The sequence below is a fragment of the Pongo abelii genome, chromosome 1 (assembly GCF_028885655.2).
Source record: "Pongo abelii isolate AG06213 chromosome 1, NHGRI_mPonAbe1-v2.0_pri, whole genome shotgun sequence".
Lineage (NCBI taxonomy): Eukaryota > Metazoa > Chordata > Mammalia > Primates > Hominidae > Pongo > Pongo abelii.
Genome location: NC_071985.2, coordinates 118,886,914 through 118,911,988, shown reverse-complemented (window position 1 = coordinate 118,911,988; position 25,075 = coordinate 118,886,914). Strand labels below are relative to the sequence as shown.

General features: G+C 38.9%; 1 protein-coding gene across 4 annotated transcripts in view; it reads right to left on the bottom strand.

The window, feature by feature from the left end:
* PTPN22 (protein tyrosine phosphatase non-receptor type 22) overlaps positions 1–25,075 on the bottom strand; it is a 56,596-nt gene that overhangs the window by 20,069 nt on the left and 11,452 nt on the right. For all 4 annotated transcript variants that reach the window (XM_002810406.4, XM_054554027.2, XM_009246060.3 and 1 more), the window contains exons 2-13: positions 23,816–23,924; positions 23,490–23,566; positions 22,958–23,053; positions 22,226–22,264; positions 21,015–21,086; positions 20,849–20,908; positions 19,384–19,526; positions 18,948–19,014; positions 16,492–16,569; positions 13,087–13,173; positions 3,447–3,523; positions 2,493–3,310 (exon numbers count right to left, since the gene is read on the bottom strand). In XM_002810406.4, coding sequence (XP_002810452.1) covers positions 2,493–3,310; positions 3,447–3,523; positions 13,087–13,173; positions 16,492–16,569; positions 18,948–19,014; positions 19,384–19,526; positions 20,849–20,908; positions 21,015–21,086; positions 22,226–22,264; positions 22,958–23,053; positions 23,490–23,566; positions 23,816–23,924 — 1,723 coding nt within the window. The remainder of the gene's footprint in view (positions 1–2,492; positions 3,311–3,446; positions 3,524–13,086; positions 13,174–16,491; positions 16,570–18,947; positions 19,015–19,383; positions 19,527–20,848; positions 20,909–21,014; positions 21,087–22,225; positions 22,265–22,957; positions 23,054–23,489; positions 23,567–23,815; positions 23,925–25,075) is intronic.

Below are 25,075 nucleotides of genomic sequence, written 5' to 3'. Positions count from 1 at the left end.
TAATTTATATTTAAATTCCATTGAAGCAACATTATCAGTAAAGTTGGCACTTGTTCATTCAAGGAAAAGGCAAAATAAATTATCTTAAGGTACAAACCCAGGAGGTTTTTGCTTATTCTTTAACATTTATTGTTTGTTTTAAAAGCTCAAAAGTAGGGCTGGGTGCGGTGGCTCACGCCTGTAATCCCAGCACTTTGGGAGGCTGAGGCAGGCAGATCACAAGGTTAGGAGATCGAGACCATCCTGGCTAACATGGTGAAACCCCGTCTCTACTAAAAACACAAAACATTAGCCGGGCGTGGTGGCGGGTGCCTGTAGTCCCAGCTACTCGGGAGGCTGAGGCGGGAGAATGGCGTGGAACCCGGGAGGTGGAGCTTGCAGTGAGCCAAGATTGCACCACTGCCCTCCAGCCTGGGTGTCAGCAGGAGACTCCGTCTCAAAAAATAAATAATAATAATAAATAAAAGCTCAAAAGCATTTTGATTGAGTCACGGTGTATCAGTTAACATAAAACATATTAATTTTGGAAGCTTTGAATTATCTTCTACATAACTTTTGTTTTACATAGACTATATAATAAAGCATTATAAAGTGCTTTGACATGTAAAAGGTTCAGTTATACATTAGGTAAAATCATAAAGATTTCAGTATCTCTTCATTCTATACAAAATCCAAGAATATGGGTATTTTTCCATTTTACAAAACAACAGTATAGGATAGTCTTCTGTATTTCTATACGAACATTGTTTTTATTAAACATTTTAAATGGTATTACAAGAAACTGCCACCAGATGGCACATGACGATATTGTTACAATCCCTGAAAATAAGGGTATGTTTTTATTAATTAATTTTTTTTTGAGACGGAGTCTCACTCTGTTTTTTAATGATGCAGATGCTCAGAGAAGTTTAAGGTATTTTGAGTATCTAAGAAAAGAAAATACATTTAAATGGTTAAAAATGTATAAAATAATCTAATCACAGAAGGAACTTCTTAGATCCAGATAAGATATTTTTGCAACAAAGCTACAAATGATCTACACAACTATTTATTAAGAAACTCTACAATAAATAATATTATAGATCAAAAGTTTTCTCCACCTCCTATCTATGTAGAATGTGCTTTACAAATTATTTGATGATATACCTAAGAGAGTTAAACTTGTTCTTTGCTTTCCCTCATCATCTTCCACATCAAATTATTGTCATCATCTCTAACAGGATGCTCATTTCTACTTTCAAACTAATCAGTAAAACAGAACAATATGCATTATATGCAAAAATACACAATTATAAAAGAGATAAAACATGAAAGTAAAGGTATACATAAGATAAAATTTTTACACAAAATACTAAACGTGTATTGTCATCTACGAAATTACTACAAAAGAGCAAGAAATCAGGTTCTCCCCTTCCAACTTCTGCAGGAAGAGAATTCAATTTTTAGCAATATGTTCAACTCACTTTAGCCACATAATTGTGCAACAAAAATTCTGGGTGCTATTGATCAAATTTTTTTCTGCTCTTCCTTTGGAAGCTGCTTCTATATGTTGAGTAAATTCTGAAGCTAGGTGTGGTGGCTTGCACCTGTAATCCCAGCACTTTGGGAGGCCAAGGTGGGAGGATTGTTTGAGGCCAGATTTTCGAGACCAGGCTGGGCAACATACCAAGACCCCATTTCTAAAAAAAAAAAAATTAGCCAGGCATGGTGGCGTGTCCCTGTGGTCCCAGCTACTTGGGAGGCTGAGGTGGGAGGATTGGTTGAGCCCAGGACATCAAGGCTGCAATGAGTAATGTTCACACCACTGCACTCCAGCATGGGCAACATAGTGAGATTCTGTTTCAAAAAATATTTTAAAAAAACAGTATATTGTGGGCCTTTGATATACATTTCTAGAAATGAGGCGTGCCTTCTTTAGAAGCACTCCTGCTGGTACAGATCCTGTACCAGATCTTGATTGCCTCCATTGTTGCCTGTTTCATGGAATATTATGTTTGATGTTGCTATTTTCAACTTATTACAGCATTAAAACACTCCTGGAATGTATTTATTTGAGGAGTAGCAGGAAGAAGAAAGAGAAGGAAGCAGGCTAGGCGTGGTGGCTCATGCCTGTAATCTCAGCACTTTGGGAGGCCGAGGCAGGCAGATCATGAAGTCAAGAGATCAAGACCATCCTGGCCAACATGGTGAAACTCCATCTCTGCTAAAAATACAAAAATTAGCCGGGCATGGTGGTGCGCGCCTGTAATCCCAGCTACTCGGGAGGCTGAGGCAGGAGAATTGCTTGAACTCTGGAAGCAGAAGTTGCATTGAGCCAAGATTGCACCACTGCCCTCCAGCCTGGGTGACAAAGCGAGACTCCATCTCAAAAAAAAAAGAGAAAAAAGAAAGAGAAGAAGCAGAGGAGAAGAGGGAAGAGGAGAAGAAACCAAATATTCTACAGAAACAAAGTGAAATCTAAAATTCTATGCAAACTTTAAAAAATAACTTACCTAGTACAGCTGACTCTTGGTTCAATAGTGGGGAAATATTGGTTGGAGAATTCAGTGATAAAGAATCATGTGAATTGTAATAAGAGAAGAGGGATGTAGAGGATGTTGGCAACAAAGAAGAAGGAAAAACAGTTCCATCTTGCTTCTCAGGTAAATCAAGAGACATCTTAGAACTGGTACCACTTGGAGGCCGTGATGAAAAATAAGGATCTTCCACTAAAGGTATGTAAGAATATACACCAAGAGCACTAGAGTCATGGTGCTTTACATTAGAGGCATTACGTATTTGGTGTTTAGAGTCATATGGCAGTGAATAATTCAGTTCTGCCAAAGAAACATGCATTACTTTTTCAGCCTGCATCTCTACAAAACAAGAATCATGTGGCTGAGATTCCAAATAAGAAAAGTTTTCCTTGCTGTCCACCTCCTTGGTTTCTCTCTGCTGTATCAACTCAAAAGGAGTTGATTTGGTCCGTGTTATTGGCACCTTTGAATTAAAATATCTTCCTGCTGCATTTACAGGTTTAGAATTAGAACATCCCTCAAACAAAAGAGAGCCCAAATCCAAACTTTGATGCTTCTGAAGAGGCTCCCCAACTATTGGAAATGCCTTTGTCTGCCGTTTCATGGTTGTGTCAGCATTTTTGTCAAAATCGTAATTTAGCTCCAGAAAGTCAAAAGAAGTGCTTGATTTAGCAGGGTGCAAAACTAGCTCTTCCTTTGCACTTATTTCAGAAGTCCTAAAGTCAAAGGAAGAAGATTCTTTGTTTTCCATTTTTGTCCTTTGTTGGTTCATCATTTTTGCTGCTTTTATGGTACTAAAACAAAAAGAAAGCGTAATGATGACACCATACCCTAAACAGGACTCTTCCTAGCATCACAATGATGTATAAGCATGAGATTCATCTCCCAGACACAATTAGTCAACGTTTAGATATATAAAATTGTACTCACCTTTTTGGTAAATTAGGAGAATAAGAGTCTGCTTGGAGAGTGTGATTTTGCTCAGGAATACAATACTTTGCTTGACTCTTTAAAAGAAATAAGTCAGAGGCTGGTTTTCAGTGAAGCAATGTCAATAAGATATTTTAATATTTAGAAGGCTGAAAAGTAATTTTTCAGGAAATAAAAAGATTTAAAATAATTCATGAAAGGGTTAGATTAGCTTCCAAAATATTGAACTCAGCAAGAACTCGTTCATATACTGAGATGACCAGAATAAAGGATTAATAGTGTTACAGAAACTAGAAAGGATTTGTGTATATCATCATCTTTTCAAATGTGGGAGTTTTAAAAATGTTCTTTGGTGGGTAACTTTAGTCTCAAAAACACTCTGCCTTTAGAAATTTCAGCATCTCAGCCCTTTACAGGTACTTATCAGGTCTCTGGACCTATTTCATCTTGTTCTACTCTTTTCCTCCTCACTATGCTCTAGGTATACCGGTTTTCTTGCCATTACTTTAGCATGCCAAACTTATTTCCAAGTCAAGGCTTTTACACTTACTATTCCCCCTGATTAATATATTTTTGCACCAAATTTTGCATGGCTGGCTCCTTCTAAGTAATTAGATCTCTGCTTAACTGTCATCTGCATAAGGAAACCTTCCCTGACCACCCAACCTAAAATAACACTTCTACCCCTGTCCAGCCACGCTCAATCTTCTTCTTTTTTAAGAGACAGGGCCTCGCTATATTGCCCAGTCTGGCCTCAAACTCCTGGGCTCAAGCAGTCCTCCTACCTCAGCCTCCCAAGTAGCTGGGACACTACAGATGTGTACCACAGTGCCTGGCTTCAATTTTTTTTTTTTTTTTAATTAAGTTAGGGTCTTATTCTGTTATCCAGGCTAGAGTGCAGTGGCACAAACATGGCTCACTGCAGTGTCGACCTCCTGGGTTCAAGTGCTCCTCTCACCTCAGCTTCCCAATCCTTATTTTTTATAGCAATTATCATATTATGAAATGTGTTATTGTGGTTCATAGAATCTTAAAATACCATTGATTATAAAATATATCTTCATTTCAGAGATGTTAAAATCCATTTTGAACATCTCAATTGATGCAGAAAAAGCATTTGACAAAATTCATGTTAAAATCACTTAACAAAATAGGAATATAAGGAAATGTTCTCAACATGATAGAGGCCATATATGAAAACCCATAATTAACATCATATTCATACATGAAAGACTTAAAGCTTTTCCCCTAAGATCAAAAACAAGACAAGAATGCCAACTTTTACCACTTCTATTCAACATAGTACTGAAGTTCTAGCTAAAGTAATTTTTTAAATTAATTTTGTTCTTAGGCAAGAAAAAAAAAGCATTCAAATTGGAAAGAAAAGGCTGCGCACAGTGGCTCACGCCTGTAATCTCAGCACTTTGGGAGGCCGAGGTGGGTGGATCCCTTGAGGTCAGGAGTTCGAAACCAGCCTGACCAACATGGTGAAAGCCCGTCTCTACTAAAAATATAAAAATTAGCCAGGCATGTGGTACACACCTGTAATCCCACCTATTCGGGAGGCTGAAGCAGGAGACTTGCTTGAGCCCAGGAGGCAGAGGTTGAAGTGAGCCGAGATCGTGCCACTGCATTCCAGCCTGGGCAACAGAGTGAGATTCTATCTCAAAAAAAAAAAAAAAAAAAATGGAAAAAAAGGAAGTAAAATTATCTCTAGTCTCAGATGACATGATTTTATATATGGGATTCCACAAAAAATCTGCTAGAGCTAACAAATTCAAAGTTGCAGGATGTAAAATGAACACATAAAATGAGTTGCATTTCTATACATTAGCAATGAACAATCTGAAAAGAACATTAAGGAAACAGTTATATTTATAATGGCATCAAAAAGAATAAAATACTTAGGAATAGATTTAACCAAGGAGGCAAAAGACTTGTACACTGAAACTACAAAGATTTGCTGAAAGAAATTAAACAACATATAAATAAATAGACATTCAAAGTGATCTACAAATGCAATGCAATTCTTATCAAAAACCCAATGGCATTTTTACATAATTTGTTTAAAAAACAGACTAAAATTCATGGAATCTCAAGGGGCACTGAATAGTCAAAACAATCTTGAAAAAGAAGAGCAAAGCTGAATGACACACTACCTGATTTCAAAAATTGCAACAGAGCTACAGTAATTAAAACAGTGTGGTACTCACATAGTATAGACTAAAGACCAATGGAATAGAAGAGCTTTGAAAAAAAAACATTTACATATGGTGGGCAATCGATTTTTGACAAAAGTGCCAAGAAAATTCAATGGAGAAAGGAGAGTGTTTTCAATAAATGATTCTGGGAAAAACTGAATATACACATGCAAAAGAATGAAGTTGAGGCTGGGTGCGGTGGCTCATGCCTGTAATCCCAGCACTTTGGGAGGCCGAGGCGGGCAGATCACCTGAGGTCGGGAGTTTGAGACCAGCCTGACCAACATGGAGAAACCCCGTCTCTACTAAAAATACAAAATTAGCCAGGCATGGTGGCGCATGCCTGTAATCCCAGCTACTCAGGAGGCTGAGGCAGGAGAATCACTTGAACCCGGGAGGCGGAGGTTCCAGTGAGCCGAGATCATGCCATTGCCCTCCACCCTGGGCAGCAAGAATGAAACTCCGTCTCAAAGAAAAAAAAAAAAAAAGAGAATGAAGTTGGACCCTTATGATACAGAAATTAACTCAAAAATTGATCAAATACCTAAACATAACAAGTAAAATGTAAAACTCTTATAAGAAAATGGACAAGCTTCATGACATTGGATTTGGCAACGATTTCTTGGATAGGACACCAAAGGCACAAACAACAAAAGAATAATAGGAAAATTAGACTTCATTGAGATTTAAGACTTTTACACACCAAAGGACACAAAGGCAAAAAGGCAACCCATTGACTGAATGGAAAATGGTATTTGCAAATCACATATCTGATAAGGGATCAATATCCAGAATATATAGAGAACTCCTAAAACTCAACAACATGTAAACAACTCAATTTTTTTTTTTTGGTGGAGGGGGACAGTGTCACCCAGGCTAGAGTGCCGTGGTGCGATCTCGGCTCACTGCAGCCTCTGCCTCCTGGGTTCCAGCAATTCTCCTGCATCAGCCTCCCAAGTACCTGGGATTACAGGCACATGCCACCACACCTGGCTAATTTTTGTCTTTGTTGGAGAGACGGGATTTCACCATGTTGGCCAGGCTGATCTCGAACTCCTGACCTCAAGTGATCTGCCCGCCTCGGCCTCCCAAAGTGCTGGGATTACAGGCGTGAGCCACCGCATACAGCCTCAATTAAAAAATGAGCAAAATCTGGGCACCATGGCTCATGCTTGTAGTCTCAGCTACTGGGGAGTTTGAGGTGGGAGGATTCCTTGAGGCCAGGAGTTCGAGACTAGCCTGGGCAACATAATGAGACCCTGTCTCTAAAAAAAAAAAGTTAAAAAAAAAATTAGCTTGGTGTGGTAGTGCATACCTATAGTTTCAGCTACTCAGGAGCTGAAGTGGGAGGATCACTTAAGGCCCAGGAGTTTGAGGCTTCAGTGAGCCATGATGGTGCCACTGGACTGCAGCTTGAATGACAGAGCAAGACCCTGACTAAAAAAAAAGTGGGGGTGGGTGGGGGAGGGCAAAGGACTTGAAGAGACATTTTTCCAAGAAGGATATACCACAGAAAGATGTTTAATCATTAGGAAAATATAAATCAAAATCACAATGAGATACCACTTCACACCTAATTAGGATGGCTGCCATCAAAAAAACAAAATAGGCCAGGCGTGGTGGTTCACGCCTGTAATCCCAGCACTTTGGGAGGCCGAGGCCGGCGGATCACGAGGTCAAGAGATTGAGACCATCCTGGCCAACATGGTGAAACCCCATCTCTACTAAAAATACAAAAATTATCTGGGCGTGGTGGCATGTGCTTATAATCCCAGCTACTCGGGAGGCTGAGGCAGGAGAATCGCTTGAACCCGGGAGGCGGAGGTTGCATTGAGCCAAGATTGCGCCACTGCACTCCAGCCTGGCAACAGAGCGAGACTGCGTTCAAAAAACAAACAAACAAACAAACAAAAAACAGAAAATAAAAAGTGTTGGCCAGGATGTAGAGAAATTGGAATCCTTGTGTACTGTTGGTGGGAATGTAAAATGGCACAGCTGCTATGGAAAACAGTATGGCTGTTCTAAAAGAAAACTAAACATAGAATTACCACATGTAATTCCACTTCTGGGTTATACCCAAAGTAATTAAAAGCAGGGATACAAATATATATTTGTATACCTGTGGTCATCACAGCATTACAGCAGCCAAAAAGTGGAAGGAACTCAAGTATCCATTGATGGATGAATGGATAAACAAAACGTGTGCATGTGTGTGTGGTGTGTGTGTGTATAAACATATACAATGGAATATTATTCAGCCTTAATGAGTAAGAAAATTCTGACACATGTTACAACATGGATGAACCTTGAGGACATTACGCTAAGTGAAATAAGCCAGACACAAAAGGACAAATACTATATGATTCCACCCATATCAGGTACCTACAGTAGTCAAATTCATAGAGACAGAAAGTAAAATGATGGTTGCCAGGGGCCAATGGGAGGGGAGAATAGGGAGTTATTGTTTAATGGATACAGAGTGTCTGTTTAGAATAATGAAAGTTCCAGAAATAGTGATAGTCACTCAACATTGTGAATATACTTAATGCCACTATATTGTACACTTAAAAATGGCTAAAATAGTAAATTAAAATGATATATTATACCACAATAAAAATATTAATTGGAAAGTATCTCTTCCTTTTCTATTTCCTAGTATAGACTGTATAAAATTGGTGTTAATTCTTCCTTAACCATTTGATAGAATTCTCTAGTGAAACTATGTGGGCCTGAGATTTCTTTTTTGGGAGTTTTAAAATTACAAATTCAATTTTTCTAATCACTAAGGGGCTACTCAAATTATCTATGTCATGCCAAGTAAATTGTGTTAGATTGTGTTTGAGAAAATAATCCATTCTGGGCCGGGTGTGGTGACTCACGGCTGTAATCCTAGCACTTTGGGGGGCCAAGGCAGGAAAATCCCTTGAGCCCAGGAGTTCAAGATCAGCCTGGGCAACATAGCTCCTATTTCATTCCTGATATTGGTAATTTTTATTTTCTCCCTTTTTATCTGTGTCAGTTTTTAAAAAGGTTTGTCAATTTCATTGATCTTGTTAAAGAACGATTTTTTTTTTAATCTTTTAAAAAAAACAGGCTGGATGCCTTGGCTCACGCCTGTAATCCCAGCACTTTGGGAGGCCGAGGCAAGCAGATGGTCAGGAGTTCAAGACCAGCCTGGCCAACATGGCAAAACCCCATCTCTACAAAAATAGAAAAATTAGCTGGGCATGGTGGCACATACCTGTAGTCCCAGCTATTTGGGAGGCTAAGGCAGAAGAATTGCTTGAGCCTGGGAGGCGGAAGTTGCAGTGAGCCAAGATTGTGCCACTGCACTCCATCCTGGGTGATAGAGTGAAACTCTGTCTCAAAAAAACAAAAACAAACAAAAAACCAATTCTGATTTTTCTCTATTATTGTTTCCAATTTCATTGATATCTGCTCTTTATTTCTTTTTCTATATTCTTGGAGTGACAGCTTAGATTATTGAGACCTATACTGTTTTCTAATGGATGCACTTAGTGCTATAAAGGTCCCTCTCAGTACTGCTATAGCTTCTGTCTCATAAATTTTGGTATGTTGTATTTTCATTTTTGTTTAATTCAGTGTGTTTCTTTATTTCCTTTGAGACTTTCTCTTTGACCCAATAGATTATTTAGGAAAGTGTGGTTTGATTTCCAAGGATTTAGATACTTTTCCGTTACCTTTCTGTTACTGATTTTTTTCTTTTTTTAATTAATTAATTAATTTTTGAGACAGGGTCTTGCTCTGTCACCCAGGTTGGAGTGCAGTGGCACAATCACAGTTGATTGCAGCCTTGACCTCCCAGGCTCAAGCAATCCTCCTACCTCAGCCCCCTGAGTAGCTGGGACTACAGGCACATGCCATCACACCTGGCTGAGTTTTTAATTTTTGTAGAGACGGGGGTCCCCCTGTGTTACCCAGGATCATTTTGAACTCCTGGCCTCAAGGAATCCTCCCACCTTGGCCTCTCAAAGTGCTAGGATTACAAGCAAGAGCCACCATGCCCGGTCTCTGTTACTGATTTCTAATTTGATTCTATTGTGGTCAGAAAATATATTCTGTATAATTTCGGTTGTTATGTTTTGTTTTGTTTTGTTTTGTTTTGAGACAGAGTCTCGCTTTGTTGGCCAGGCTGGAGTGTAGTGATGCTATCTCGGCTCACTGCAACCTCCGCCTACTGGGTTCAAGTGATTCTCCTTCCTCAGCCCTCCATGTAACTGGGATTACAGGTGCCCACCACCACACCTGGCTAATTTTTGTATATTTAGTAGACATGGGGTTTGGCCAGGCTGGCCAGGCTGGTCTCAAATTCCTGACCTCATGTGATCCGTCTGCCTTGGCCTCCCAAAGTGCTGGGATTACAGGTGTGAGCTACTGCTCCCAGGCTAATTTCAATTTAAAAAAATTTTTCAAATTTTTCAGATTTTTATGGCTCAGGATATACTCTATCTTGATATATATTTCCATAAGCACTTTAAAAGAATGTGTATTCTTATTAGGTAGAGTGTTCTGTAAGTGTCAACTAGATTTTGTCAGTTAGTGGTGTTGAGTTCACCTATATCCTTGCTGGTTTTCTGTCCAGTTCTATCAAAATTGTTGAAAGAAGAATATTGAAGTCCCTGGCTATGACTGTGAATCATCTGTTTCTCTCCTTTAAGTTCTATGAGTTTTTCCTCACATATTTTGCAACTTAATTGTTTGGTCTATATACATTTAGGACTATTATGTCTTACTGGCAGATTGACCCTTTTATCATTATCTTTCCCTATCTCTAATAATTGTCTTTGCTCTGAAGTCTACTTTATCTGATATTAACATAGCCACTCCTGCTTTCCTTTGATTCATGTTTACATGATATATCTTTTTTCCATTCCTTTGTTTTTAGCCCTCTTATATATTTGAAGTGAGTTTCTCATAGACAACATATAGTTGAATTGTTTTTTAATTCTCTATGCCAATCTGGCAATTCACTCTACCACCAGTAAATATTGGTGTATTTAGGCTTATATGTTTAACGTAATTATTAATATGGTCAAGTTTCATTCTGCTATTTTATTTTTTGTTTTCTCTTTATTCTTTCTGTTTCTCGTTGCTCTTTTCTTTTTCCTGATGTTTTCTCTTTCCTGCATTTTTTAGAATTCCATTTTGATTTACCTATAGTGTGTTTTATTATATCTCTTTGTATAGCCTTTTTTTAGTCATGGCTCTAGATATAGATATAGATATATGGTATCACACTCTACTGGTGTTATCATTTTACCAGTTCAAGTGTGGAAGCCTTACCTTCCTTTATGTTTGTTACCATCCTCCTGTTATAATCATTTAAAATATTTCCTTTAATACGTCTAGAACAACATCAGTCAGTGTTATATTTGTACTTCAATTGTAAAACATAATTTATAAAACTCAAGAGGAGAAGGAAAGTTTATTATATTTACCCACGTTTGTTTATTATGTTCTTTCTTCCTTCTTTCATTCCCTTTCGGTTTAGAAAGCTTCCTTTGCCATTTTTTTAGGGTAGGTCTACTGGTAACAGATTATCTTAGTTTTTCTTCATCTGAGAATGTCTTGATTTCCCCTTCAGCCCTGAAGGATGTTTTCACTGTGTGTGAAACTCTGGATTGACAGTTATTTTCTTTCAGCACTTGGAAAATATTGTGCCACTTCCTTCTGACCTCTATGATTCCTAATGCAAAATCTGCTGTCATTCTAATTGTTTTCCTCCTACAGTTAAGGTGTCATCTTTTTCTGGCTGATTTCTAAAACTTTTTTGTTGTTTTTTTTTTCAGAAATTTAATTATGATGTATCTTCCAGTACTTTTTCAACCCTGCCCTTTCTCTTTTCTTTCTGGGGTTTTGATGACACAATGCTAGATTTTTTTTTTTTGTCCCTTAGTTACCCTGCAGCTCTGCTTATTTTTTTTTCAGTCTATTTTATCACTGTTGCTCAGACTGGGCAATTTCTATTGTTCTACTTTTCAATTCATTAATTCTTTTTTCCATACCCTCTGTTCTGCTGTTGAACCCATCTATTTTGCTTCAGTTACTGTATTTTTAAGTTCTAAAATTTCCATTTGGTTCTCTTTATATCTTGTTTCTTTGCTGAGACTCTTTTTTTTTTTTTATGAGGCTTTGTATTTTTTAATTTGGTTTAAGCATGTTTTTACCTTTTTTCTTTTTTTATATTTTCATTCTTTTTATTGTTTTTGTTGTTGTTGTTTTAACCATGTTTTTAATTGCTCATTGAAGCATTTTTATCTTGGCTGCTTTAAAATCCTTGTCAGATGATTCTGACATCTGTATCATCTCAGTGTGTCACCTATTATCCTTTTTTAAATTCACTTTGAGATCTTCCTGGTTCTTGGTATAATAAGTGATTTTCAACTGAAATCTGGGTATTTTCACATTGTTATGAGACTCTGAATCTTAGTTAAGCCTTCTCTTTTTGCTGCGGCTTTTTTCTTTTTTTTTTTTTTAACAGAGTGTTGCTCTGTCACTTAGGCTGGAGTGCAGTGGTGCAATCTCAGATCACTGCAACCTCCACCTCCTGGGTGCAAATGATTCTCATGCCTCAGCCTCCCAAGTAGCTGGGATTACAGGTGCGCATCACCATGCCCAGTTAATTTTTGTATTTTTAGTAGAGACGGGGTTTCACCATGTTGGCCAGGCTGGTCTTGAACTCCTGATCCCAGGTCAAGACCAACCTGGTCAATATGGCAAAACCCCGCCTCGGCCTCCCAAAGTGCTGGGATCATAGGCGTGAACCACTGCATCCGGCTATTTGGAAAAATTTTTTTGTAGAGACAATTGCTGTGTTGCCGAGGCTGCTCTCAAACTCCTAGGCTTGAACAGTTCTTCCACCTTGGCCTTCCAAAGTGCTGGGATTACAGGCATGAACCACCTCGCCCAGCCAAGAGATTATTTTTAAATTTTTATTTCTCTTTGAGACAGGGTCTCACTTTGTTGCCCAGGCTGGAGTGCTGTGGTGCCATTTCAGCTCACTGCGACCTCTACCTCCCAGATTCAAGCAATCCTCCTGCCTCAGCCTCTGGAGTAGCTGGGACTACAGGTATGCCCCACCACTCCTGGCTAAATTTTTTTTTTTTTTTGGAGATGGGGTTCACCATGTTGGCCAGGCTGGTCTTGAACTCCTGACCTCAGGTGATCTGCCTGCCTCGAGCTCCCAAAATGCTGGGATTACAGGTGTGAGCCACTGGAGTTAGTGAGATTAATTTTTTAAGTTAAATTACATCAAATTAATTTGTAATTTTCCACAGGAAGTTTTCAGTGCAGCCCTATGCACACCTGATGCTCTCAATTTAGTTGTGACAATAGATAAATCCTGCAACAAATCTGACATCCCTTGACCAAAAGCAAGTATGAAAACTTTTTGACATAATATCTAGTTTAAATTTTACCTTTGTTCCAGAATGTTTATCTCTGATAACATCCATCTGTCTCTTAAATAGTTCTAATACAGCATTGTAGACCAGTTCATATTGTTCCTGAAGAGCATCACAACCCAGAACAAATGAAAACAAAAACAAAAAAATTGGTGAACTACAGGACCAGATTTGAGGAATATGAACACCAATCAAATCCTAATATAGCAGACCCAAAAGGATGATCAGCATGTTATTAAATTTACTAACAATGCCTTATGCTTACGTAGTTCACTTCAGATTTCAAAGCACTTTTATGCTGCTGAAAATAGCTAAATATTTGATACGCCTCTAACTAATGTACAAGAATCTTATGACTTGTTTCTTTTATGTTCTAACCCTACTTTCTTATCTTTCTCTCCACCATCATTTCTCTAATTCTGTTTCCCTTGCTCACATTAAAAAAAATTATTTCATTCTAGATGGATTTTTTGTAAGCAACCTTCATCTTTTCTGGAAAAAGAGATAGTGGTTGGTGTATAGATAGATAACTTCAATGTCTATGCTTTAATTTGGTCCTCACAATTGCTCTATAAAGTAGATAAGCTATTTATACCTATTTACAAACAGTTTATCCCAGGTCATTCAGAAGGAATTTCCAGGACTTGGCTTAGAAACTTAATTTCCACACTCTTAGTTCAGTGCATTTAGATAAAGTTGCTAAAATTTTGTCCTAGTAAAGATACCAAAGAAAAGTAAACCACTAAATAAGGTTTTGAAATTTGTGGTTACAAAAGGATTTCACCATAGAGAAATGAGACCTCTACTATTACAAGGTTTATGAGTTATTACTACTCTGTTTTTGCCTGTACTTGCTCAAGCACTTAATTTTGAACCTACTTTTTATCTGAAAGGGCCTAATCAGGGTTTTACCTGAAAGGGCCTATTCAGGGTTTTCCCTGACACTTTACACATTTCTATACAAATAAAGAACAATTTTTTTTCAAAGATAATTTTAGCAGGAAACAATGCAGAGTCTATATCATTTAACACAGCCATGAGTATGCTCTTTATTTATTTATTTCTTTTTTTTGAGACACGGTCTCACCGTGTTGCCCAGGCTGGAGTGCAGTGATGCAATCTCGGCTTACTGCAGCCTCGACCTCCCAGGCTCAAGTGATGCTCCCACCTCAGTCTCCCAAGTAAGTCGGGACTGCAGGCACCTGCCACTACACCCTGCTAATTTTTGTAGAGACAGGGTCTCACTATGTTGCCCAGGCTGGTTTTGAACTCCTGAGCTCAAGCTATCCACCTGCCTCAGCCTCCCAAAGTGTGGAGATTATAGGCGTGAGCCACCACATCTGGCTAATTTTTTTAAGAAAGAAAAATCAGGGCCGGGCATGGTGGCTCACGCCTGTAATTCCAGCACTTTGGGAGGCCAAGGTGGGCAGATCACAAAATCAGGAGTTCAAGACCAGCCTGGCCAGCATGGTGAAACCCCATCTCCACTAAAAATACAAAAAAAATTAGCTGGGCATGGTGACGCGTGCCTGTAGTCCCACCTACTCGGGAGGCTGAGGCAGAAGACTTGCTTGAACCCGGCAGGCAGAAGTTGCTGTGAGCCAAGATCGCACCATTGCACTCCAGCCTGATTGACAGTGTGAAACTCCATCTCAAAAAAAAAAAAAGAAAGAAAGAAAGAAAAAGAAAAATCAGACAGGAAGCTCTCATCTGGTTACAGTGCCATTTCCTGGTTAGAGTAGTGTCAGAAAAAACAGCTACAACTGTCAAGTTCAGTTAGTTGTTTGATAATGCCAAAATGTGAAGGCTTTTTCAGCTGTCTTCCAACTCTTAAAAGTAGGCCTGAAATGGAATTTGTTTTTGAAATGGGGTATGGTTTTATTAAATTAGTATTGCTATTTATATAACTAGGTTCCATACTTCTGGAATCTTTATGCATTTACATGGATCAGCCTTCTTTCAAGTCTGACAGCATTAAACCAGCTAATGCTTTCATTTCACATAAGCTTTCTCCCTCACAGGTTGAATATAGAAAACACCTACATTCAACACATGAAAGTTATTTTTTCCACCAGCTATTAGTGGAAAATCTGTGCAGGCCAAACAGTTTTATATTATAATAGCTCTTTATTTTATCCCTTTAATTCACAACTTCTAGACTAAAATATCTGAATTGCCATTGTCAGTTGTTTTATCTCTAAAACTATTTGCAACTTCATTTGTAAGTGTTTTAAACACTTTAAGGTCTTGCTATTTAAGTAGTTAAAAGCAGTTCTAACAAATTACACAAAAGTTCCTGTTAATAAACATCAATACACGTTTGATGAATGAATGAGTCAATTCTAAATTCTATATTAAAAATGAAGACCACTTAGAAAACTAAAACTATTGGGTAAAACTATTCGTGTAGAAATACGGGTGAAATTAATATTGTAGACAGTGAGAGATTTGGGCTAGAAAAAGGGAAGAGCATTCCTAATGGAGTGAACAAGTGTGGGTATTCTGGGGTAGGTTAAAAGATTGTGATACATAAATAGAATGTGACTGTAATTTTTTTTTTTTTTTTTGAGACAGAGTCTCACTCTGTTGCCCAGGCTGGAGTGCAGTCGTGTGATCTCGGCCCACTGCAACTTCCACCTCGCAGGCTCAAGCATTTCTCCCACCTCAGCCTCCCGAGTAGCTGGGATTAGCAGGTGCCTGCCACCATATCCAGCTAATTTTTTTATTTTTAGTAGAGACAGGGTTTCAGCATATTGGTCAGGCTGGTCTCGAACTCCTGACCTCAGGTGATCCACCCACCTCGGCCTCCCAAAGTGCTGGGATTACAGGTGTCAGCCACCGCACCCAGCCCAATTTTTTTTTTTTTTTTGAGTATGCATGCAATAAGAATCAGGAGAAACTATAGAAAAATAGTAATAGTGGCTATCTGTAGGTAATAGGAATATGGTTTTTATTTTTCAGTGTTTCCTAAAATGAGCACATAGACTGAATTCTCCATATTCTGTTACCACATCCTGAGGTAGAAATTACAAATCCCTGATTTTCTATGCTTTCAGAGATGAATTTTATCACTACAAAATTTCAAATTAACATGACCTAGCTATTTCAAGTCCACAAGTCAGTTTGTTGAATACTTTTACAACATCCTTTGTAAGGAATTAAGTAATATTACATCAGCATCTTAATATTTTCTGAACAGACAGTAAAATAAGGAATGAAAGGAATTTGACCCAGGACAAGGGATACAGGAAAAATATTGGAATATTCAGAGTTAGAGAAAATGGCAATGGACTCTAGAGCACGTAATGGTAAATTGGTGTTATATCTGAGCAGTCAGCTGTTTTTGGATGCCTCACCATTAAACATAGAGATGGAGCAAGACTCAGACACATGTTCTGATCCATTCACTATAGTTCATACCTGCGTTTGAACTAATGAAGGCCTCTGTGTCCGCATTTCCCGGATCAAACTGAAAACACTGAAGTTCTCAGGAATTACCTATCAAATTAAAGGGGAAAATATTCCTTTCAATATTTTGTTAACAAATTATTGCTACTTTTTCATAGTCTTGTACTTCCATGGCATCTGCTCTTTTAACATGGGGTAATATCAGAAAGATGATGCATTTTTAAAACAAATGAGGTTTCTTATCACTTGCAACATGATTTAGAGCCTGGTATTTTCCCTAGAAAAGACTAAAGAAACTCTTCAGAATGATTTCACACGGTGTAACCAAATGTCTAAAACTATAGATATAACGAGGGACAGTATTCAGTAGATGCACAAGTATGAGAGTTGCATAAAATAAAAGAGGTTGGTAGATGGGTCTAAAGGCCATATTTTAAACTTCCCATTTCCTATTAGACATTAAAAAATGATTTATAGATTGGAATGCAAAGTATGATTGCAGTAAGTTGAGTCCATCTATTAAAGCAGTTTGGGTAAAGGAAGGGTAACTATATAATTTAGGACAGTGGTCCTCAAACTTTATCATGCATCACAATCACCTGGACAGCTTGCTGGGCCCCCATCTCTAGAGATATGATTCAATTCAATGGGGTGGGGCCCAGTAATTTGCCTTCACCTTAGGTTAGGTGCACCTAACACCCTTGGGGTTCAACCCCTACACTATTGGAATCTCCAAAGATTGGAAAACAAACATTAAAGGATATATAAATTACAGACTTCCTGGGAGTCTGAGAAAGTAGAAATAGAAATATTTGACCTATTTTCAGTATTTCACAAGAACTAACAGAAATTATATGTCTACTAAAACAGCTGCACAAGCTAAGTGAAATACCTAATTTCCTTGGGTTTTGATTTTTGCTTTTTGTTTTTTTTGTTTTGTTTTGTTTTTGAAATGGAGTATCACTCTTGTTACCCAGGCTGGAGTGCAACAGCGCAATCTCAGCTCACTGCAGCCTCTGTCTCCCGGGTTCAAGCGATTCTCCTGCCTCAGCCTCCTGAGTAGCTGGGAAAACAGGCATGTGCCACCAGGCCCGGCTAATTTTGTATTTTTAGTAGAGACAGGGTTTCTCCATGTTGGTCAGGCTGGTCTTGAACTCCCAACCTCAGGTGATCTGCCCACCTTAGCCTCCCAAAGTGCTGAGATTACAGGCATGAGCCACTGCAACCAGCCAAGTTTCCTTGGTTTTGATTAGAATTGTCAACTCAGAATGGCAACAGTAGAACAGTGATATCTGGTAAAATATAATGTGAGCCACATATGTGATTTTAAATTTTTTTTCTTTTTCTTTTTTTTTTTTGAGAAGGAGTTTCACTTTTGTTGCCCAAGCTGGAGTACAATGGCACGATCTTGGCTCACTGCAACCTCCACCTCCCAGGTTCAAGTGATTCTCCTGTCTCAGCCTCCCGAGTAGCTGGTATTACAGGCATGCACCACCACACCTGGCTAATTTTGTATTTTTAGTAGAGACAGGGTTTCACCATGTTGGTCAGGCTGGTCTTGAACTCCTAACTTTAGGTGATTGGCCTGCCTCGGCCTCCCAAAGTGCTGGGATTACAGTGTGAGCCACCATGCCCGGCCAAAAATTTCTTTCTTTTCCTTTATTTATTTTATTTTTATTTTTATTTATTTTTATTTTTTGAGATGGAGTCTCTCTCTGTTGCCCAGGCTGGAGTACAGTGGCTCAATCTCTGCTCACTGCAACCTCCACCTCCCGAGTTCAAGCAATTCTCCTGCTTCAGCCTCCTGAGTAGCTGGGATTACAGGCACATGCCACCACGCCTGACTAATTTTTTTTGCTTTTTTTTTTTTTTTTTTTTTTTGAGACAGAGTCTCGCTCTGTCACCTAAGCTGGAGTGCAGTGGTGAGATCTTGGCTCACTGCAAGCTCCACTTCCTCGGTTCAAGCCATTCTCCCGCCTCAGCCTCCTGAGTAGCAGGGACTACAGGTGTCCACCACCACGCCTGGCTAATTTTTTTGTATTTTTAGTAGAGACAGGGTTTCACCATGTTAGCCAGGATGGTCTCAATCTCCTGACCTCGTGATCCACCTGCCTCGGCCTCCCAAAGTGCTGGGATTACAGGCGTGAGCCACCGTGCCCAGCCTAAATTTTCAAATAGACACATTCAAAAATGAAAAGAGGTGAAATTAATTTTAATAACATATCTTAGCCCAATATATATTGCATTTCTAACAAGTTCTCAGGTGATGCTGATGCTTCTTGTCTAGGGACCACCCTTTAAGACCCACCTACCTGGGAACTAATTTAATCATCTGACAGAGTGGGTCTACAAGTACATTTTCTAGAAAAGATGAATCATGAAGATAGATGTTTTGAAAAACCAAACAATTACTAAGTATGAAAGCAGTAGACTAAGCAAATGGGAAGTGCCTGCTGAGAGAAACTCACCCCATCTTTTAGCAACATCCATGTATAATCAATAGCACAAATAACACCAGTCCTTCCACAGCCAGCACTGAAATGAAAGATCACAGTAGCATGTATGCATGTATACCTAGAGAGAATGGACCATTGACAGTAGCTGGAAAATTTCACCAACAGATTTGGGGAAGAAGATGCCTGGGGACAATTAAACTTTCCAAACCCCACCATTTCCCAGAGCCCATTTGTCATGCAAGAGGTCCTAGGCAACATTTCAGAGCAAGAGTCTCTAGAACTGTACTACTCACAAGTAACTTATCAGAAAAACATGAATTTAATGCTTAGGTTGAATTTCTTATCGTTTGTTTCTGCTATTAACCTTTTCCCCTTTCAATTACAGAGTCCTGGCCAGACTCTGACATTTGGTTCATTTTGGGTAGAAGGTTTATATATAGTGTCATACCTGCAGTGAATGCATATGGGAACACTGTCATCCTCTTGGTAACAACGTACATCCCAGATGAGCTCAAGAATAGGGTCTATAGATGAAGGTACATCATGGTCTGGCCAATTCTTGTAATGAAACTGGTAGATAGTTCGAGTTTCCTATAAAAAGCAGCCAGACAGGAGGAGAAGAGGGGCAAGGGCTGAAAAACCACCTATTGGGTACTATGCTCACTACCTGGGTGATGGGATTATTCAGTGGCATGCATGTAACAAACGTGCACATTTATGCCCTTGTGTCTTATATTCATAAGATTAAAGTTGAAGCTGGGTGTGGTGGCTTACGCCTGTAATCCTAGCACTTTGGGAGGCTGAAGCAGGCAGATTACTTGAGGTCAGGAGTTCAAGACCAGCCTGGCCAACATGGGGAAACCCTGTCTCTACTAAAAATACAAAAATTAGCCAGGCATGGTGGTGAGCACCTGTAGTCCCAGCTACTGGGGAGGCCACGGCACGAGAGTTGCTTGGACCCAGGAGGCTCAGATTGCAGTAAACCAAGATTGCACCACTGCACACTCCACACTCCAGCCTGGGTGACAGAGCGAGACTCTGTCTCAAAAAAAAAAAAAAGTTGAAATTATTTTAAAAATAGCCAGGATAATAAGACAACACGTGGTTAGAACTCCACCTCATTATACCAAGACATCAGTCTGGCATACTAAGTTGTATCTATATCCTTTTTGAAATTTATTCTGGTTTCTTCTCTATAGATCTCAGGTGACCAGATGCTTTCTGAAAACCATTAAAAGTGATTTCAGGTCACTTACTATTGGTTTGTCCCCATCTGCCCCATTCACAAGAGGAAATAGCTGGATATGAAAATAGTTCAAACCAGTGTTTCCCAACTGGTATGCCTCAAATGTTTCACAATCATGCTGATATATTAAATCTTTTTGCCTTAGAGAAGCTGGGCAGGGCCTAGGGCAGCCTAAGCTCTCAAACTGGTCCCCAGTCTCTATGCACTGTTCAGCTTCTGTTTACCCTACAGATATTATCATTTTATATGTGTGCCATGGTATAGAATAGATTGAAGACATATTATAACAATGGTCTCTTCTTTTTTTCTTCTTCTTTGAGACACAGTCTTGCTCTGTCACCCAGGCTGCAGTGCAGTGGCACCATCTCAGTTCACTGCAACCTCCGCCTCCAGGGCTTAAATGATTTCTCCTGCCTAAGCCTCCTGACTAGCTGGAACCACAGGCATGCACCACCATGCCCAGCTAATTTTTTGTGTGTTTTTAGTAGAGACAGGTTTTTGCCATGTTGGCCAGGCTCAAAGTTCTCTTGAATATGAAGACTCATTCACGACATCAAAGACCCTACCACTCCCCATTGTCTTATGCCCAGCCTGAGCTACACACGTCTATATTTACTTGCCTGATCTCTATAGGCTTTTGAGTTTATCATTCTTATTTTATACTTACACTATTGAACTTAACTTTTAGAGTCCTGATTATATAATCAGATTTCCTTTTTTCAGCTTCCTAAAAAGAAAAAGAAGACTCAAGTATTAGTGATTGCAAAGACAAGCTCTCTGTAAGGTAGACCCTGGAGGCTTTACTCAGACATGAGAACAGACATTACACTTACACAGGATACAGAGAAAGGGCCAAATTCCAGCTGCATCTCTCCTGGCTCAGCCCAGTAGCGCTCACACTTTTTCTGTTGCACAAAGCAGAATACAGTGATTTCCTTCCATATATTCTAGTCTCTTCGGGGGAATAAAACCCACTCTCTCATTTGGAAGCAAATTCAGCTCTATGTCCTTCACCTTAGGTTAGGTGCGTCTAACCCCTTTGGGCTTCAACCCCTACATTATTGGAATCTCCAAAGATGGGAAAACAAACGTTAAAGGATATATAAATTACAGACTTCCTGGGAGTCTGAAAAAGTAGAAATAGAAATCTTTGACCTATTTTTAGTATTTCACAAGAACTAACAGAAATCATATGTCTACTAAAACAGCTGCACAAGCTAAGTGAAATACCTAGTTTCCTTGGTTTTGATTAGAATTGTCAACTCAGAATGGCAACAGTAGAACACTGATATCCAGTAAAAATATAATGTGAGCCACAAATGTAATTTTAAATTTTCAAATAGACATATTAAAAAATGAAAAGAGGTGAAATTAATTTTAATAACATATCTTAGCCCAATATATCAAAACATTTTGACATGTAACCAATATAAAATAATTATCAGATATTTGGCATTTTTTACTAAGTCTTCAAAATCCAGTGTATATTTTGTATTTATAGCTAATCTCAAGTAGGATGCCAAATTTTGGAAATATTTTATTTCCATTTAGATTTAATAAAACTTACATTTGAAAAATTTTCACATACTCAAAACAGCTTTCCGATAACTCAATTGCATGTCAGTTTTTAAGTTTAAATCAATTAAAATAATTGAGTTCCCCAGTCTCATTAGCCATATTTTCAATGCTCAATAGCTGTATGTGGCTGGTGGATGCAATATTGGACAGCACAGGATTAAAAGCTCCGGCTGGCAGTTAAAGATATCTAATTAATAGAAATGGGCAAGTGATTTGTTAATCTTAAAAGCATACCCTGTTTTTAACTGTAAAACATAGGGTCTACTGAGAAAACAAATAAATAGGATTCTTAGGAGGAAAAAAAAAAAAAAATCCCCTGAGAATCACGTGGCATTCCCAAACTGAAAACTAGGAAGATGACATAAGTTTTATCTAGGTACACTCAGGTAAGTTCTGCTGCCAATTTCCCTCTCCTTTTTCTTCTTCCCTTTGTTTTAAGGTCAGCAGGTGGTAGAAAGTAACTTACCTTTCCCATTTCATACTCCATGCATGCCATAACAATGATCTGGGGGATGAAATAGATAGAAACTTAAACATTCATATATAGTTAGAAAGAGCAGTTAATACATGGATTCCAGAGTCAGAAAGTATTAACCGTGCTTTTTTCTGTTTTGTCGTTTTTTTTAACCAAAAAATAAAACCTGGTGACTTATAAAATATTGCTGTTACTCTTCATTCTGACAATACTTCCCCTTTCTCTGTTCAGACCAGTAATCTTGTTACCAAATGAGCCTGTCAAGGTAAGAACTTCCTAATTTTTAAATTTATTTTTATTTTTTTTTAAACTTATTTATTTTTGAGACAGGGTCTCATTCTGTCACCCAGGCTGGAGTGCTATGGCACAATCTTAGCTTACTGCAGTCTCAACCTCATGGGCTCAAGCGATCCTCCCACATCAGCTTCCTCAGTAGCTGGGACTATAGGGACACACCACCACTCCCAACTAATTTTTGTATTTTTTGTAGAGACAGGGTTTTGCCATGTTGCCCAGGCTGGTCTAGAACCCCTAGGCTCAAGCTACCCACCCCCTTGGCCTCCCAGAGTAACCTGGCTGAGCACTTTCATTTCCTTGGACAAGAATGGCATTGTGATTCTGACTAAAAGATGCCTGAACCCTGAAGTTCCACGGACCGATTTTTTAAAAGCACTGTTTTTAATAAAGTAGAGAATAAAGTAACAAAAGCAACACCATACTTACAAGGACACTATATTCCCAAATCATCCTCCAGAAGTCCAGGAGGGTTGTAGATAAAGGACCCTGGGTGGCAATATAAGCCTTGGGTCCATAAACTCCCTAAAGGGGAACAGAAATTACATGGGGTGACTACAAATAATATCCTGTTCTCACCTAGTCCTCCCCTTCCTTTTTTTTTTTTTTTTTTTTTTTTGAGATGGTCTCACTGTGTTACCCAGGCTGGAGTATAGTGGCATAATCACAGCTCACTGCAGCCTTGACCTCCTGGCCTCAAGCAATCCCCTTACCTCAGCCTCTCCAGTAGCTGGGACTACAAGCGCATGCCACCACATCTGGCTAATTTTTTAACTTTTTGTTGAGATGGGGTCTCATATGTTGCCCAGGCTGGTCTCAAATTCTTGGGTTCAAGTGATCTTTCCACCTCAGCCTCCGAAAGTGCTGGGATTACAGGCATGAGCCACTGAGTCCAGCCAGCCCTCCCCTTTTTTTAGGTATCTAGAGAAATGTGGAATGCTTTTATTTTCTTTCACTGTACCTTAATGAAGTTGGCATTGATGTAGCTGGAATCCTCATCAGAGGTTATCAGGGATAGTTCTACCCGGCTATAATCATCTATAATACAAAAGACAGACATAGTACAATTAAGAGGGCTTAGTCAGCAGATTTAAATCAGGGCCTAACACTGTGAATAGTGTATGCTCGTGAATGAATGAATGAATATTCTTTTGCAGTCATAAATAGTACAAACTAAGTTGTCAATGCCATGTTCCAAGATCAGGATCAGTAAGCAATGGGTACAAAGAGATAGTAATGATTGAGTTTGGGAGAAAGTATGAGTTTATAGAGAGAAATGGAACTTACAGGGCAAAATATCCTTATATCTGTTTTTCTTGATATTCTTGGGCTTCTCAGCCACAGCTGTAGGATAGGTTTTTTCTGCCTTGTACTTGGTAGATTGCCTTTTCAGCTTCTGTAATAAGATTCCAAGAATAATTAATCTTCCTAGAGAAATGAGGTAAGAAGCTATCTCTAAAGAGCTTTCCTTTTCCACTGGCAAAACATTCTACCTCAACCCTTTTATTATCTTCTGGTTCTGACTCCATTCAGGACAGAGCTGCAGAGCATAAGGAGACCTGAGTTCAGTGACATTTGGGGAAGTGAAAAGATCACACTTACTGCAGCTGAGCCATAGATAGCGTGAACTTAAAGGTGAAACTTGTGAATATTTTCAGAACCAAATATCTTCTGGAAGCAAGCTATATGCTCCACCCAACGGGCAGATATTAAAAGCTTAATTTACTTCCTTTATAACTGCTTTTTAGTTAAATGGTCAACTGGAAAATAATTAAGTTCCATTAGTCTTTTTACTTCAGATAGCTTTTTTTTCTAAGTGGAAGTAGAGCTTAAGCTGAATAAAATCTCTCTATATCTAGCAAAATTTCAAAGATTTCAGTTCCAAAAGCACTTTTTTTTTTTTTTAGATAAAGTTTCACTCTGTCACCCAGGCTGGAGTGCAGTGGCTTGATCACAGCTCAATGCAGCCTCAACTTTCTAGGCTCAGGTGATTCTTCCACCTCAGCCTCACCTCCCACCTCAGCCTCACCTCCCACCTCAGCCTCACCTCCCACCTCAGCCTTACCTCCTGAAAGCCGGGACCACAGGCGCGAGCATCACACCTGGATAGTTCTCATATTTTCAGTAGAGAAGAGATTTCACCATGTTGCCCAGGCTGGTCTCAAACTCCTGGACTCAAGCAATCCACCTTCCTTGGCCTCACATAACTTTTATTACTGTAGATTATCATAATTGTTCTATTGTATTACTAGCTATTATTGCTAATCTCTTATTGTGCCTAATTTATAAATTGACCTTAATTATAGATATGTATGTATAGGTAAAAACAACATAGCATACGTAAGATTTGGTACTATCTGCAGTTTCAGGCATCTACTATAGGTCTTCAAACACATCCTCCGTAGATAAAGAGAGCCTACTGTAGTTTGACTTCCTCTAGATTTTCAGAACTGGATTTGAGAGGAGAGATACTGAACTGATATCTTTTTGTTTGTTTGTTTGTTTCTTTTACTTTGAACCCCAAGAAGCTACTGAACTATCTTTATA